We start from the raw sequence: 15,983 nt of genomic DNA, 5'->3' as shown, positions 1-15,983 counted from the left end.
ACGACCCTACCTACCACGGTGACATGACAGCGTGCAGCCAAAAGCAGCCAGGCCCAAGAATATCACTTGAGCGCAGAGGGATATTAATGATGTCCTCTTGAGGGTCGAAGAGACCACGGGGCGACCAGGCCCCTTTTCAAGGCTCAGCCCCCCGGTCGCTCCCTGCAGCCCGTTGCGATGAAATGTCGGACGTCCACGGCCGGAGCCAATCACAAGGACAGCTTGGCTGACATAATGGTGCTAGCCTCTCTGGGCCATCACGGTGGGGTTCGGGCGGGATTCCCGCGCAGCCCTGAAGGTTGATTGGTGGAAATAGCCCCACCATCCAACAACAACCCCGCACCATGCGGCTGCTGGAGGCTGCTTTTGAGTGCAGCATCGCGATGGTCCGTCCTTCGTGTGCTGCTCGACCGCGCATCCGTTTGACAGAATGAAGTTTGGTCAGAACTTCCATCGCCATCAAATTCCGGAATGGGCCCCGTATTATGCCCGCTACAACCACATCAAGGCTCTGATCAAGGCATCTCAGCCGGGAAGCAGCCCTAGCCAAGAAGGTCTGTGGCTTCAGGGTTTACAGGTGGCACCCCTCAGTTACAATGCTGACAAGGCCCATAGAGAGCTATGAGTATCTCGAAAGTGATATTAATGTCTTCAAAACGTTCCACCAGCTTCTATACAGCTTTCTAGAACACCAGGAGAGAGCACTCTGCTCAACATACGGTTTGCGATTTCCAGTTTTGACAATCCCAGACCTCGCATCGTTGCATGAATGTGAACCCCGCCATATCCTTGAATCCATTCTCGAGCTTCAAGCGGATTTAGCGAGGATACAATGGTACGATAGAGTCAATGGAGAAGCTTTATCTAGACTGTGCGACAAGCTTGAGAAGATCAACGGAGGCAATAGCCCGAGGAGGCTGTTAGTGGATGTCCAACCTACCTTTGACGCCCAGTGCAACAGTGATGGCGAAAGATTAAGAAGCTTGGAGAAAGATATCGCTCGTTCTCTTCGTGACCGGAAGGCGCAGTCTCCTCTGCGATCGCTCTTTCTCTCGAAAAGCAAGTTTCCCTTCGCAATTTATCCCGAACATGTTCTCACAGCGATTGTGGGCGATCGGGATACGGTCCTATCAGAGCTCCTAGCCCAATATTCAACAAGAGATCGCATAGAGTATTCTGAAATGCTGGAGCTGTTGATGCAGTTTTGCACAGTTTCTCAATCTAGAAAATGCTTTGAAATATTGATCACCGAACTCGGGAGCAAAGGCCCCTTCATGATTAATTCTGGATTTCTAAACCGCTACATAGCTAGCCTTGGTCGAGGGAGAATATCCAAAAGCCGTATTGATGAGCAGGCATCTGACAATGGTATACGAGGCGACGCGGACAACTCCTTATGTTTAATCATGCGTGATATGATTGAATCGGGTCGAATTGAAAAAGGTTGTCTACGAATCGTTGATTTTCGAGGGCGTCTTCCGCTTCATTATGCCGCTATCCATGGCATATACCCATTTGCCATGGTTCTTTTACCTGACACCGCATTACATATTGAAGAGGCATTACTTCGGAAGGATTGCGAGGGTCACACACCCCTGCACCTGGCCGTGATATACGGCCATACAGCAATCATCAAATTGTTTCTACAAGCGCTCAAAATTACTGATCAAGCGGATCAAAAAATAAAGGACACTCTGGCTCACCTGTTGGGTGACATCCTTCTAATCGCCCTCAAGTGCCAACACGATCACATAGTCTCTTTATTATCCTGGGCACAATCACACGTGGATTGCCATTCTAACCAGGGAAAAACCGCTCTTCATGTCGCCGTTCAGATCGGCCGAACAGACTATGTGAAGATAATCCTTCAAGCCATGTCCCACTCGATGGCCAGCATCGATGTAGCCGAAACCACACGCGGCTGGACACCACTCATTCTGGCTTGCATAATGGGTCACCTCGAAATAGTCGAGATCTTGCTACAGGCAAAGGCAAGCCATACGCTGGTCGACCGTCGTGGTTGGACTGCAAAAGAACATGCGGCTTTTCGAGGTCATCTCCATATAGCCAATCTGCTCCCAATGCACGAAAGTTTAGGTCCATTTGGCGGGCCTAGCAATTTACAACCAGGCACTGTGAGCTCCAGCTTTACGACCAAACGTGATGAAAGCTGTCTAGTCCTGAATCTTGGTCCAATGCAAAGGAACAAGCAAATGGCAGCCGTTGCGCTTAACTTTGATTCAACACCACATCCCGAAAGCTTTTCGATCGAAGTTTCTTTACCGGGCGGTCCAAGCTATTTACTTCAATTGCCCATACTGGACGACGCGAGTAACCCATTGCTATTCCCAGTAGGAAAATCAGCTACACCTCAAATCATATTCAAACTTTTCCGCGGTGTTGGCACAGGCGGTCAAAAGGGTCCTCTTGTTGGAGGTGGCACTGCTCTTCTAGAGAACGCCTGCCCTTCCTGCACTCCTGATCGTGAATCCCTAATAAGAACACGTAGCATTTCCATCATATCCAAGAATACATTAGACTTTATAGGCACCGTCTCGTTCACGTACGTTATAGCAAAGCCCTACGCCAGCACCGGTCGCCCATCAGCGCAGCTCATACCAATATCAAACTCCGTACAGCTCGTGGGCCACAGAGGTACGTTTGATACCTATATCTCAGCTGTTAATTGCTTACATTTAGATAGGCTTCGGCCAGAACACAGCAGAGCGGGACTATCTTCAGCTAGGGGAGAATACAGTTGAAGTAGGACAGGTGATACCCTCCTAGCCTTCGGGACATTAGACTAATAGGACTAGTCCTGTCTTTCAGCGAAAACAATGGGCGCCTCATTTGTGGAAGTAAGTCATTAAGCAAACTCTTGTGCAATCCTGTCTAACGGCTTGCAGTTTGGTAAATCGTCATCATCTGTTGATGTTATCCTTGAATGCTAAACCACAATCGTGTAGACGTTCAGGTAACAAGAGACCTGGTCCCGATCATTTATCATGATTTCTCCCTGAGCGAGTCAGGAACGGATGTGCCGATCCATGATGTGAGCCTAAATCAGGTAAGCTTACCCGTCATTGGTAGCTGTCATTTGTTAACAGCTTTAGTTTCTCTATTCCGGTAAATCTGCACTTCTAGATGACTTGGTCCGGAGCTTGCCAAATGATCGAGCATGCCAACGAAATCCTCGCTCACAATCGTTGACGAGATACGACGATAAATTTGCCAGCGCCAATTATAGACTACAGCACACCGTAGACTTTATGAAGAAAGGGTTTAAGCCTAACAGCCAGGGAACTTCCATACAGAGTCCGTTTGCGACACTGGAAGACCTATTTATTAAATTGCCCAAGGATCTTGGGTTTGTTATTGAGCTAAGTAGGTCTTCGCACGGAAGAGACGGCAATAAAATAGCTGTTAACCGAGCATCACAGAGTATCCTAGACCGCACGAAGCTGCAGATGCCAGTGTTGCACCTGTTGCAATTGAGGTAAACGCATTCATCGATGTAATCCTCGACAAAATCCACCGTTTCGGCGCCGGGAGAAATATTGTTCTGGCGTCATTTACCCCTGAAATTTGCATTCTTCTATCGCGTAAGGCTAGGGGGTATCCGATCATGTTTATTACCAATGCTGGTAAACGTCCCATAACAGATATGGAGAAGCGTGGAGCCAGTCTCCAGGTCGCTATTCAATTCGCAAGGCAGTGGAACTTTACCGGTGTCGTTCTCGCCGCAGAGACCTTTTTATTGTGTCCGCGTCTCATTCAATACGTACAAAGGTCTGGGCTTCTCTGCGCTTCATACGGACTAGTGAATAATGTGCCGGAAAACGCAAAGGTTCGTTGTCTGACTTGGACTCGACGAAGATATGCTGCATGTCACGTTGTGCTAATGTTCCTTTCCACTTATACAGGTACAAGTTGATGCTGGAATTGACATGCTCATTGTCGATCGTGTTGGCCTAATTGCGAAAGCATTAGCTTCCACTCAAGAGGTGGTGAACAGGAATTAGATTTTAGGACTATGTAGCTTGTCATTCGTAGACCCGAAAGGGACGTTTCGCGTCATAAGGATCGGTGATTCTCATATCCCCTAAGCCATGTGATCGGCGCAAAATATGGACATCTGGTGACTCCGGCCTATCATAAATGCGAAGTATGTGTGTATGTAGAGTACATACATACGCAGTAGTTTCCGTACAAACTAAGTCCACACATGATTGCAAACCAAAGTTGATGCCGCTTGAGTTGTTCAATGAAGGATCTACGCCAGTTAACTTGACATATAACAACCACCTATCCACATGGCAACATTATTACGGGTACTGTGGATGAAGCAAAGATGTGGGTACAACCATGAAGCATATAGGCCAATCCGAGGGGAAAGGATATGTTGCTTCCATTAAACTTAATATTGCTCATCAGCACGCCCTTAAATCAGTAATGACACTGGTATATAAACGCTGCAGAGTATTCCGTAGACGGATAATGAAAAGGAATTGACTGTGAATTATGTAGGGAGTATACCGCTTTTCGCGTAAGTACTGCAACTACCTTCCGCTCCCTATGCACGTTCATCCTAGATACCTAACCCCGGTTATTCACGGGCATCTCATAATAAGCACTCACATTTGACATTTCCGGCAGCGGACGACGTGCCAGCGGCTGCGCGGGAAACATCGAAAGCCGCGGGTCGCTCGGAGGGGTATCGATGGGCGAAGATGTAGATGTACCACCGAGATGATTTGACGGCACGCTGGCGACCGGTTTGTAGTCTTCGTATCTGCTTCTTTCATTGATGCCGGAACCACTGCCGGTTGGTGGTTGTTTCTTGAACCAGCCTCTTCGAGAACCGATGAAGAGAGCCATTGCACAGAATAAAATCAGCGCTGCACCTCCGATCACGCCGCCAACGATGGCGCCAATTGGGGCGCTGGTGCCATCTCTATCGCCGCGGCCGTCGTCGCTGGAAAGGGAGTTGGCGGGCGCAACAGTTACTGGAAGTGTCGACGTCTTTGTTATTAGTTCGCCGTCGCTGTTTGTACTGGTGATCAGCGTAACAATGGTCTGTGTCTCGGTCTGGGTGACGTAGCCGGACACAATTACGGATTCTGTGCGTGTAGGAAAGCCGCCGCACTGGCTTCCGTCGGGGCAGCATGACGACGTCCATCTAGATACGTAGCATATTCAATTACCCAACCGTTCCTTTAGGCCTCTTCTTTTGCTAACATATGCATGTATGTATTCGCTTACGAATCTGCGTATGCAGAGTAATGTCCCTTCGGGCAGCAGGCATCGCCGCAGCAGCTCCCGAAATCGGATCCTCCGCAACAGAAGCCCTTGGTGGTCTCGAGCTTCCGGCAGCACAAAGCGCCGTCTCCAGAACAATGGTTCGGTTCGTCGTCATCAAAGTGACAAGAGCGCTTGAAGAGCCTTTTGATGATACCTCAGGTTGAGTTATCGAACGGGACGGGTTCGTTGTAACCAACCGGCAGAATGGGCTCTGGAAGCGTCAGATTCGGACGAACAACCAGCGCCGTGGTTGTTTGGAAGGCGCATAGTTGAAGGGCAATAGAAAAGAAGAGTAACATATTTATATATATATATATATATTATTTTGAAAGGTATCTAATGCCACCAAAAGTCTCTCTGCGGGTTCAAGGGCGTTTGAAACTCGCAAGGTAAAAGGCCTGGAGAAGATGAACACTCTCAAAGCCATCGGGCTGAGAAGTCAAAACAACTCCGATTTCGAGGTCCCTGGAGTTCGCAAACCTCACAGGATGCAGAGGCAGAGGTCATTAATCGATTCTTCTGCACTTCTGCCACGCGTAGTAACATCTCTGTGTACGGAGTAGATGGAAGTGACCTATCGCGCTAAACATGCAAAAGTCCAACACAAGAGTTACAGATGCCGGCCAATAACCGGCCCAAAATGCATCTTCTTATTGTTGGGTCAAACTTCATTCGACGCTCTGGGTTTCTGCAAAGTTTGAACTTCTGAGCCGTCTGATGAAAATCGCAAAAAAGGCCGCTTTTGGACGTATTTCTGAATGCGGTTAGACGCATAATTCGAGGGGTGAACACGATGCCTCAGGCAGCAAAATGGGTGTTCGATTCCGAGATCAACAGGAAGAACCATCCCATGTCTGCATACGATTGTTGGGACCATTCCGAAACCTGTTTAGGCCTGAAAGGTTCCCACAGCAGGAATGACATGTTTAAGGTAGTTCACCACTAAACAAGCCACACCACTAAACAAGCCACACCACTAAACAAGCCACACCACTAAACGAGCCAAATGCTCCATGCAACGAATTTATTAAATATCTCAACAACCAGATCTTTATTATTAAATAGCTATTAAATATTAAATGAATGTATTCTTTAAAGCATAGAAATTAGTATAGTTAGGAATAGAGTGGTATCCAGTTCCGGGATTTCCTGTCCTGGTCCTGGATTCCTGTCCCAATTCCTGTCCCAAGGACAGGATTGGGTTGAAGCTCAGCTCAACAGAATGGGATTGGAATCAGGATCAAAATCTAGCTAATAGAATGGGCCTGGGACCTGGCCATGACAAAATGAGATAGAATCAGAATTTCAATATTGTATATGAGACAGAACCAGTAAAGTATAAAATGGGACTGGAAATTCTGATTCTATTTGTGTTGTTAAAAGATAATAAAATTTAGTAACAGTTCTAACATAATTTTATTAATTTATTTAACTTTGAAAAAGTAACAAAATTTAGTAATGCTCTTTGTATAATTAGATTATATTGCAAGTTATTAGACTTTAGCTACTTGAGTCTATTTATTAATAATATTAACATATTTTCTATTTCTTATCTGAATTAAGTAGTAGATTTAGCAGGCTTGCAATCTCTTTCTGTACAATCTCTAAAATATCTTGATTATCTTAATTATCTTGAATAACTTTCTTGATCAACTTCTCATGTAATATAAGTATTTTATTCAGTATATGCATCTTGTCTCTATATTTAAGTAGTATGATCTTCTTAATTATAGATGCATAAAGTCATAATTATTAATAATAATATGTATTCTGAGCAATATTAAAAATCTGTTCTATCTTAATCTTTGTTAAAAATACAGCCAGAATATTTCTTGTTATCTGAGCAATACTTGAAAAATCAGACTCTAGTATTCTCTACTGTTCCAGAATTGGAGCTTGAGATGATATTAAATTCTTATTATTTAAATATTGCTGCATGTCATTTTGGAAATTTGCTTGTCTTTAATAAAGTCTCTTAACAATTATTTGCTCAATATTCTAAAGAAGTTAGCAGAGAGAAAATCAGAATAATACTTATAACAAATATATATTATTTATATCAAGTATTACTTTTCTTAACTGTTTATATTTCTTATAATGCTTTTTGTAAAATCTCAAAATATATTATTAGCATGTTTCATACTTATCACTGGTTTAATTCTCTAAATTATATACTCTTATATAGTGTGATGAATGAAGAGCAGTAGCTATAGCTAGCAGCTCACTCTTTGAATACTTAGTATTATTATAGTATTTCTGGAATTTCAAGCTGGCAGCTTTGATAGCTTCTTCAATATTCTCTCTTATTATTAACTGTTGAGTCTTATTCTTCTCTCTTTCTAAATGCTGAAAAAGATAATTATAGATTACTTATACTAGATAAATTGTTGAGTCTGTTATTTTAGATAGTATCTTAATAAATTAACTGAATAACTGCAACAGTTTAATTATATACTTTATCTGCTTTCAGTTATGGTTCAATAAATAAAGTCTTTGATATTTTGGTGATGAGTCTTGAATTTATAAGTTCACAGCTTGTTAAAGCAACAAGACATAAACATATATCTTATAAATAGAATTTTATCTTGTGCAAATATCTTGAATTATCTTGTGCTGGTTCTTTTGTTAATATTCTTAGAAACATGCAGTGAGTTGAGGAAAGACATTAATTATATTAACAACAAGATAAATCTATTGTTAAGCAAAGATTAGTAAATTAACTCAAGTATATTTAGAGTGGTATCTGGTTCCAGGATTTCCCATTCCAGTTCCAGATTCCTGTCCCAATTCCCATCCCAAGGACAGGATCAGGTTGAAGCTCAGCTTAATGAGATGGGACCAGATTGTTTAACAGCATATTGGGACAGTTCTGTGGGAACTGGAATTGGAATGGGATTAGGATCAGAATCAAAATCTAGCTAGTAGAACAGGCTCAGAACCTGACATGACAAAATAAAATAGAATCAGAATTTCAATATTATATATGGAACAGAACCAGTAAAGTGTAGAATGAAACTGGAAACTCTGATCTTATTTGTGTTGTCAAAAAGTAATGATTTTTGGTAACAGTCTTGATGCTAATTAATGAAAATAAATGCCATCAAGGAAATCCATCACTTTCAGAGCTCTACCAAGCTAATCTTGCTAGTGACCCCATTCTAGTAATTGATTCAGGAAATTACTTTGTTCTGTCATCAAGAACATGAATATTACTAGTAATGTACTATCATTAAGTCACTTCAGAAGACAGCTGAAGTAATCTTGTACACTCTATTTGAGTGTAAGTCACTCTTAGTAATAGCATCAATAATTATACTAAGTAATATAGACTCTGTTATGGCAATAGCACACCATAAGTGTATTATGATTAATGCTGATAATATGAAGCTCATTCTTGACATTGATATCAAAATTGGGTTGAATTATTTTGGCCTGATTAATGCATCTGATTATTCTGTCTCTGCTGTCATTACTTACTGTCTGTGTGCTGCCCCTGTCCTGCCAACTACTGCTGCTGCTGCTCCACTACCACCACCATCATTTATCACTATCTTTCTGTCTTTCTCTGGCACTGTCAGGGTCTCTGTCTGTCAAATAACAGATATTAAAGCTTCTGTCCAGTTCACAAAGCCAGTTCTGGAGAAGCAGGAGAAGAAGAAGAAGGAGAAGAAGAAGAAGAAGTAGAAGAAGAAGAAGAAGAAAGAGAAGAAGGACAATAATAATAATAAAGATGATGATAATAATAATTAACTTGCTATTTAGACAGTTTCTGTTTGTTTGCTGGCTTCAGCTATTAGTTAGTTTTAATACTTTGTTTCTTTTGATAATCAAATTGATTTTTCTATGGGTTCTGCCTTCATCAAAAAAGTAACAAAATTTGATAACAGTCTACACAAAATTTGATCAGTTTGACTCTTCTCTATAAATTTGATACAATGGGACCAGGAATTCTGGTCCCATTCCAGTTCCACTATGGACCTGGCTGGAATAGGAAATGGGAGTCTACCATCTCTGCTGGAATGGAATATGAGACATAATTTTCTATTTGAGGATGGGACTGGGAAATAATTTCTGGAATAGAAATGAGAACAGAACCTCAAGCTCCTGAGTGAGATGAAATATGAGACTGAGATTTCATATTTGAGATCCCAGCTGTTTCTAAATTCAGGACTGGAACCAGGTTTAATGGGAAATGGGATCCCATTCCAGTCCTGAATACCAGCCTAAGTATATTAAGACTATTACCAAATTTTGTTATCTTTCTAAGAGTATTTGTAAATATATCTGTTAATGCTAGATTATCAGTAATTAAGCTCTTATTAAAGATAGTGAATAAAGTATTATTATCTAGCTAAATCTTGAGACTGCAAACCAGCTCTTAAATCACAAGTTACATTATATAAGCAAGACAGAGTATTATTTTACTATCTGTATTTTAATTAGTTGTCTTGTTCAACTGCTGCAATACTGGTTTCAACTAATATATAAGATATGCTTGCATGATATTATTATTTGATGCATTATTACTTATAATTATAAGAAGATTGCTCTTAAGTCTTTATACTGCTAATAATTATTAAAGAATCTCTGTCATATTCTTGTTAGTATAAGCACTCTCTAAACTTTCAAAATTCAGTAAATACTTATAATACTTCTAATTCTTTGTAATGTAATAATTATTAATTGCCATAAAGACAAGATTATTGGGACTTGTTCAATTATCTATTATTAGAAATATCTTGATTGTTGAGTTATAGTTAAAGAGAAGATTTCAGAATAGCTGATTGTATATATTATTTATAATCTGATATAATATTTCTTGTGTAGGTATCTGTAATATCATTGCAGGGTTGAGCATGATTATTAATGTGTGGAATACTGAATTCTTAATAGTATAAAATGAGAGATTCAAGAATATTAATATTTGCACAAGCTGCTGAAGAAAATTGTCTTAATTGCATTCAGAAACAGACAGATCTAAATCTGTTCAAGAATACTTCAGAAACTATTGCTAAGATATCAGAACTGTTACTAAAATTTATTATATTTGGGAAATTAGAATTCATGATCTACTATCATGTTAATCAAAGTGTTACTCTGTCTGTCACCAGTTTTTGTACAGTCTTTACTGATTAAATACTTCTTCAGACTACTTGTACCATTTCAAGAAAAGCTTAAATAACTGAGAAAGATTTGACAATGCTTATAAATCACTTCTGAAGTACTCTTAGAATACTCTGCTATCTGATCAAATTTTGATTAAAAATCAGAATAATATTGTTTTGCCTTTCAGTTAAAGTCACTATACTTCTTATTCTTAATTAACTGAGCAGCTTCAGTAGTTAATTATCAAGTAATAAATAACTTGTGATACTGCTCCTTTCACAATACAAATTATTTTTTTTTATGTTGAACTATAGTTAATTCTGAAGAAATCTCTGTAGATTTTGCTTGTTTGCTAGCTTTAATTATTAATTAGATTTTTTTTTTTCATAATCAAATTGATTTTTCTCTAAGTTCTGTCTTAGTTAAAAAAGTAACAAAATTTGATAATAGTTCAAGCAAAATTTGATAATTCAGCTAGTTAGACCCATTCTACTCTGCACAGTAACTAACTACAAAATCATTATCTACAAAATAAAACATTCTTCTTCAGAAAAATAAAATATTTTGTCAATTTAATGACACCCCATTCTTAAATGAATATAAAAAAAGAACTAAAAATCTAACTTTCTTCTCTAGATATTAATAATCTAATTATTATTCATCTTATTGTTTTTCTTATTGTTCTTATTAGAGAATATCACAATCTTGAAATCATCTTTCTCCATCTTTTCTGGAACAGGTGAACTGTTGTTATCTTTTATTGAACTTTGTAATTAGCTCAGAAATTCTCTTATCTTCTTCTTAATTCTCTCTCTTGATATACTGACTGCAGCAAAACAATCATAATTATGGATTATAATCTTGATCTTAAGCTTGGCTATTATTTGACAGAACTGAGTCTGCTTATATGCAGTAATAGAATACTATATCTGACTTGTTTTAGTTTAAATATATCAGAACTGTTATCAAATTTTGTTACTTTTAAATTTTATCTTCTTGTTTTGCTGAGCTTTATTCTTGATCTCTGTAATTTCTTCTTGATAATGCTTCTTCTTCTTCTTTCTCTTCTTTTACTGAGAGATCATAAGCTGGTGCTTATAATACTTTTTTGACTTGCTCTTGACAAATTACTTGATTATCAGCTGTTCAATAGCTTTATTCTTAATTATCTTGTGATTTTTCTTACTGCTATTCTGCCTGCAATAAATATTAATATAATTTAACATAAATCACTAAAAGTGTATACTACTTATAATTGATTCAGATTCTCTTCAGCACATTATAGTATATCTTGTGATCTATCTCTTCTGTTTTGAATATATCTTTTTAATAATCTTTCAAGACCTGATAATACTTCTGTACTATATAAATCTTCTCTCTTATTGAATATTGCTTTGGCCCCATCTTCACAACTGTATGTAATGAGTTGAATTAGAGACACTGTGTGATAATGTAAGGATTCACCTGCAAACCTCTTATACAGACAAATAACACCTGCAAGAGTCCAGGGCCTCAGCTTGTGAGCTGTTGGAAGTACATGTGTTCTCACAAGGTATTAAGTCATGTGCTTGCAAGCACACATAAAAGATCACCACTGCACAAACTTCTTGCTAGAAGCCAGTGGCAATCTTGTCTAGAAGTCATATATAGCTGCCAATATCAGATCTTTTATCTCACATACTCTTTTCTATATACAATTCCTCCTATAGATTTATTGTCACACCAATTCACATACAATTCTCATATTTTGCCACTCTTCTTTAATGATGCCTGATAATGGTATCAACACAAAGAAGCCAACTCTCTGAAGCTTGTGAATCTGGAACACCAGCAGAAAATCTACCTGAAGAACAAACCCAAGTTTGTGAGGAGATGACAAATCTTGAAACCATCTCAGCTCTCTCAACCATGGATAAAATCAAAACTAGCATTACAATCTCAGAGAGAGAGTTTATCTTAGCATCAAGAGATGAAATTCAACAACTTTGCAAGAAAACCAAACTACTAAAGAGAATGGCAAAATAACAAGAAAAGTTGAATACTCTTCAGACCACCTAAAAGCACTTGTAAAGTGAATCTCTTAATATAATTATCTCTAACTCAATACCTGCAAAGCATCCATCAGTCTTAAGATCATTATAATATATAAAGCTCTATCAGACTGGCTTCTATACAAAATATCAGCAGTTCATCTCCAGTATTGAATCCACTCACAACACAAGCAAATTGAATGATAAGGAAACCCTCACATATATTCTTACAAGACTTGATTACATTGAAAAAGATCTCTGGAAGATTTACTACAAAAACAACCTATTAAAGAATAACTGGAATAATCTCAAGAAATTTCTATATACAAGGCTAGAAGATCCAGTAAATCACATGTGAAACTCTTAACAAGCAATCTTCAATCTTCACAAGAGTTTGGATAAAACTGATCAAGTCTATCACCAATAATTTCTAGAGCTTGCAACAGAAATTGGTGAAGAATTTGAAAGCTTTGAAAAAATAAAGAAGAACCTATATATAGAGAACTTGAATGAGCCCATACAAGCTAAACTGAATAAACAGCTGGAAATATCAGATAATATTAATAAGATAGTAGCACTGACTACTCAACTCCAATCAAGTATGACAGCAGTTCTTGAAAAGAATGTCTTGCATGTAAAGTCTATCAATTCAGTTAGAAGTGCTTACAAAGATATAAAAACTGATAACTCAAGATCACAAACAGATAAGAGAAGCCAATTTCAGAGACCTGCTCAGAAGATAGAGAAAGATCTTATCAAGAATTATAAAGCTTTAAGAAAAGAAGAAAAGTGCTTTAAGTGTAGTTAAAAGAGACATCTTACAAAAGACTGTCTCAAGAAGAAGAGTAGCAAATAGAAAATTGAGGGGCTACAAGTAGATAGAATCAATATAATAAAGTTGTTCAAGAAAAGTCTTCTTGCTCTCTTTTTCATTATTCTAGACACACAAAGCCCAACTGACAGAAGTATTATCTGGTCAGCACTAATAGACTCTGGTTGTCAATCTCTAGTAATTAGTTTACAATTGGCCACAAAGCTAGCACTAGAGGTGCACAAGATGCCTATAGAGATTGAAACTGCTATAGATTATGAGAATGTCATTCTTACAGAAGAAATTGCAAATATATTCTTTAAAGTCTGTAACTCTCAGAAAAACTGGCAGTTGTTCCATGAACAAGTAATGGTCATAAATATAAAAGATGAGATGCTAGTAGATTTGAGCTGGCTGCAGCAATACAATTCCAAGATATGTTTCAGAGAACTAAGACTAGAGTTCCAAACTGTATATTATAATTTACTCACAAAGATTAAACCAGTTAATCTCTCAGAGCTAGTAAAGAAAGGGAAGCCTATCTACATAATAACTCTCTGTAAATCAGAACAGGTGGTGACAGCAGATCTAGATCTTCAGATACTGGAAGTCTACCATAAACTTACAGAAGTGTTTAGCAACAAGAAAGCTTGAAAGCTGCCACTATACTATAAAGATGATTTGATTATAAATCTTGAGCCAGAGAAGCAGCCAGAATTTGAAAGAACATACAGACTTTCACAAGCTGAACAAGAAACTCTTCACAAATATCTGAGCAGTATACTAACTCATGAATTCATTCACTCTTTCAAGTCATCTGTGGAAGCACCTATTCTGTTCACATTCAAGAAGAACAGCAGACTAAGAATGTGTATAGACTATCACAATCTGAATTCAAAAACAGTCAAGAATAGATATTCTCTATTACTGATTGAAGATGTATTGTATAAGCTTACAGAAGCTACAATATTCACTCAGTTGGATATCAAGAATGTCTACTATAGATTAAGAATTTGTGAAGAGAATGAGTGAAAGACTGTATTTCAGACTCTACAGAAGCTATTTGAGTACTTGATAGTGTTTTTTGAACTCACAAATACATCAGCAGCCTTTCAATCATATATCACAAAGATACTTAGCAAATATCTGGATGTGTTCACAGTAGTCTATCTTGATAATGTAATCATGTACTCAGCTCACAAGAAACATCATGAGGAGCATATAAAATTAGTACTTAAGACACTCAAGAATGCAGGTCTTTATTGCAAGCTGGCAAAGTGCAAGTTCAATACTCACAAGATTAACTATCTTGAGTATGTTATAACACCAGAGAATGTTCTTATAGAGAAGAGCCATGTGGATACTATTCTTGACTGGCCAGAGCTAACCAGTAAGAAAGAGATTCAGATCTTCTTAGGATTCACAAACTTTTACAGGTGCTTCATCCCAAGATTCTCTAAGATAGCCTGTGGCCTGACTGCTCTCCTAAAGAGAGGAGAAGCAAAGCTAAGCAGGCACACACAAAGAGAGATGAGAAGAGAGGCCAACACTTTCATGACTAAGAAAGATCACAAAGTCTTTATAGATCTAAAAAAAGTGTTTGTGGAAGCTGTTATGCTTCACCATTTTGATATAGAACAGAAGACCAGACTGGAAACAGATGCATCTAGCTTCACAGTATATAATATTCTATTACAGCTGGCAAAGAATGGCATTTGGATTCCAGTTGGATTTTATTTACAGAAGATGCAACCCACAGAGATGAACTATGGCATCTATAATCAAGAACTGCTTGTGATTGTAGAGTCATTTAGATATTGGTACTACTGATTAGAAGGCTTGCAAACACCAGTTCAAGTTCTTACAGATTATAATAGCTTGTACTATTTCCAGACTGCTTAAGACCTCTCACAAAGACAGGTCCACTGGACACAAAGATTGACAGCCTTTTGGTTCACAGTTGACCATGTGAAAGAAATCAAGAATCCAGCAGATGGACTCTTATAAAGACCTGATTATATCAAGAAGACTGATCTAAATAATACAGAGAGTCACAAGACTGTAAATCAACTAAGAATAATGCTTGTGAAGAAGCAAGAGACTACAGAAAAGTTGGAAGTGACAGCTCAAGTTTCTTCTAATTAGAGAGAGAAGGGAGAAGATGAGAATGTGCAACTCATCTCCACAAAGCTTCAGATTGTGACCAAGAAACTACTCACAAAGATTATCTTGAAAGACATATGCAAAGTGAAGAAGATTACAATACAGATTCAGAAGACTAAAGATCTGATTCACAAGAAGAATTCTTATGAGAAGAGCAGCTCTAATCTGTTAGCATCATTATCAAATCTACTGCAAAGTGACAACTATGCAGCCAAGATCTGCAAAGATATTAAGACAGGCATGAAGAAATTCATAATGTAAAAAGAGAAGAAGAGCATTCTCTATAGAGATGATTATATGTACATCTCTTAGAATAAGATCTTGTAAATAGAGCTGATCAGGCATCATTATAATCTACCTCTTACAGAGCATTTTGCTACAGCAAGAATATATGAGCTTATAGCTTGTAAATACTTTTGATCAAGAATAAGAGAACTAGTAAAGAAGTGCTGCAAAGTCTGTAGAATCTGCCAGAGCTCAAGAAAAGTTTACAGGAAATCTCAAGAAGAACTATCACTCTTATCAATTCCAAATTGCTTTTGAAAATCTATTAGCATGAATATTATTACAGA

At 38.3% G+C, this 15,983-nt stretch overlaps 3 protein-coding genes across 3 annotated transcripts; 2 read left to right on the top strand and 1 right to left on the bottom strand.

Annotated features, from left to right (window-relative positions):
• Nucleotides 1-430: 430 nt before the first annotated feature.
• On the top strand, nucleotides 431-4,095 carry CIMG_07775 (uncharacterized protein; the record flags this gene model as incomplete). Its single annotated transcript, XM_001240611.2, has 8 exons — nucleotides 431-554; nucleotides 616-2,655; nucleotides 2,705-2,763; nucleotides 2,817-2,858; nucleotides 2,975-3,067; nucleotides 3,114-3,384; nucleotides 3,441-3,847; nucleotides 3,924-4,095. 8 exons carry the CDS (start codon nucleotides 431-433, stop codon nucleotides 4,020-4,022), a joined length of 3,135 nt encoding a protein of 1,044 aa, XP_001240612.2. The 3' UTR covers nucleotides 4,023-4,095.
• Nucleotides 4,096-4,402: 307 nt separating this feature from the next.
• CIMG_07776 (uncharacterized protein) lies at nucleotides 4,403-5,416 on the bottom strand (the record flags this gene model as incomplete). Its single annotated transcript, XM_001240612.2, has 2 exons — nucleotides 4,403-5,120; nucleotides 5,263-5,416. The coding sequence occupies 2 exons, from the start codon at nucleotides 5,414-5,416 to the stop codon at nucleotides 4,597-4,599; spliced, it is 678 nt and encodes a 225-aa protein (XP_001240613.2). The 3' UTR covers nucleotides 4,403-4,596.
• Nucleotides 5,417-8,637: 3,221 nt separating this feature from the next.
• Nucleotides 8,638-8,985, top strand: CIMG_13310 (uncharacterized protein; the record flags this gene model as incomplete). Its single annotated transcript, XM_001240613.1, has 1 exon — nucleotides 8,638-8,985. One exon carries the CDS (start codon nucleotides 8,638-8,640, stop codon nucleotides 8,983-8,985), a length of 348 nt encoding a protein of 115 aa, XP_001240614.1.
• Nucleotides 8,986-15,983: the final 6,998 nt, after the last annotated feature.

The sequence above is a fragment of the Coccidioides immitis genome, assembly GCF_000149335.2.
Source record: "Coccidioides immitis RS genomic scaffold supercont3.3, whole genome shotgun sequence".
NCBI classification, from domain to species: Eukaryota; Fungi; Ascomycota; class Eurotiomycetes; order Onygenales; family Onygenaceae; genus Coccidioides; species Coccidioides immitis.
The sequence above is the reverse complement of the archived record's forward strand: the minus strand, read 5'-3'. Positions and strand labels throughout refer to the sequence as shown.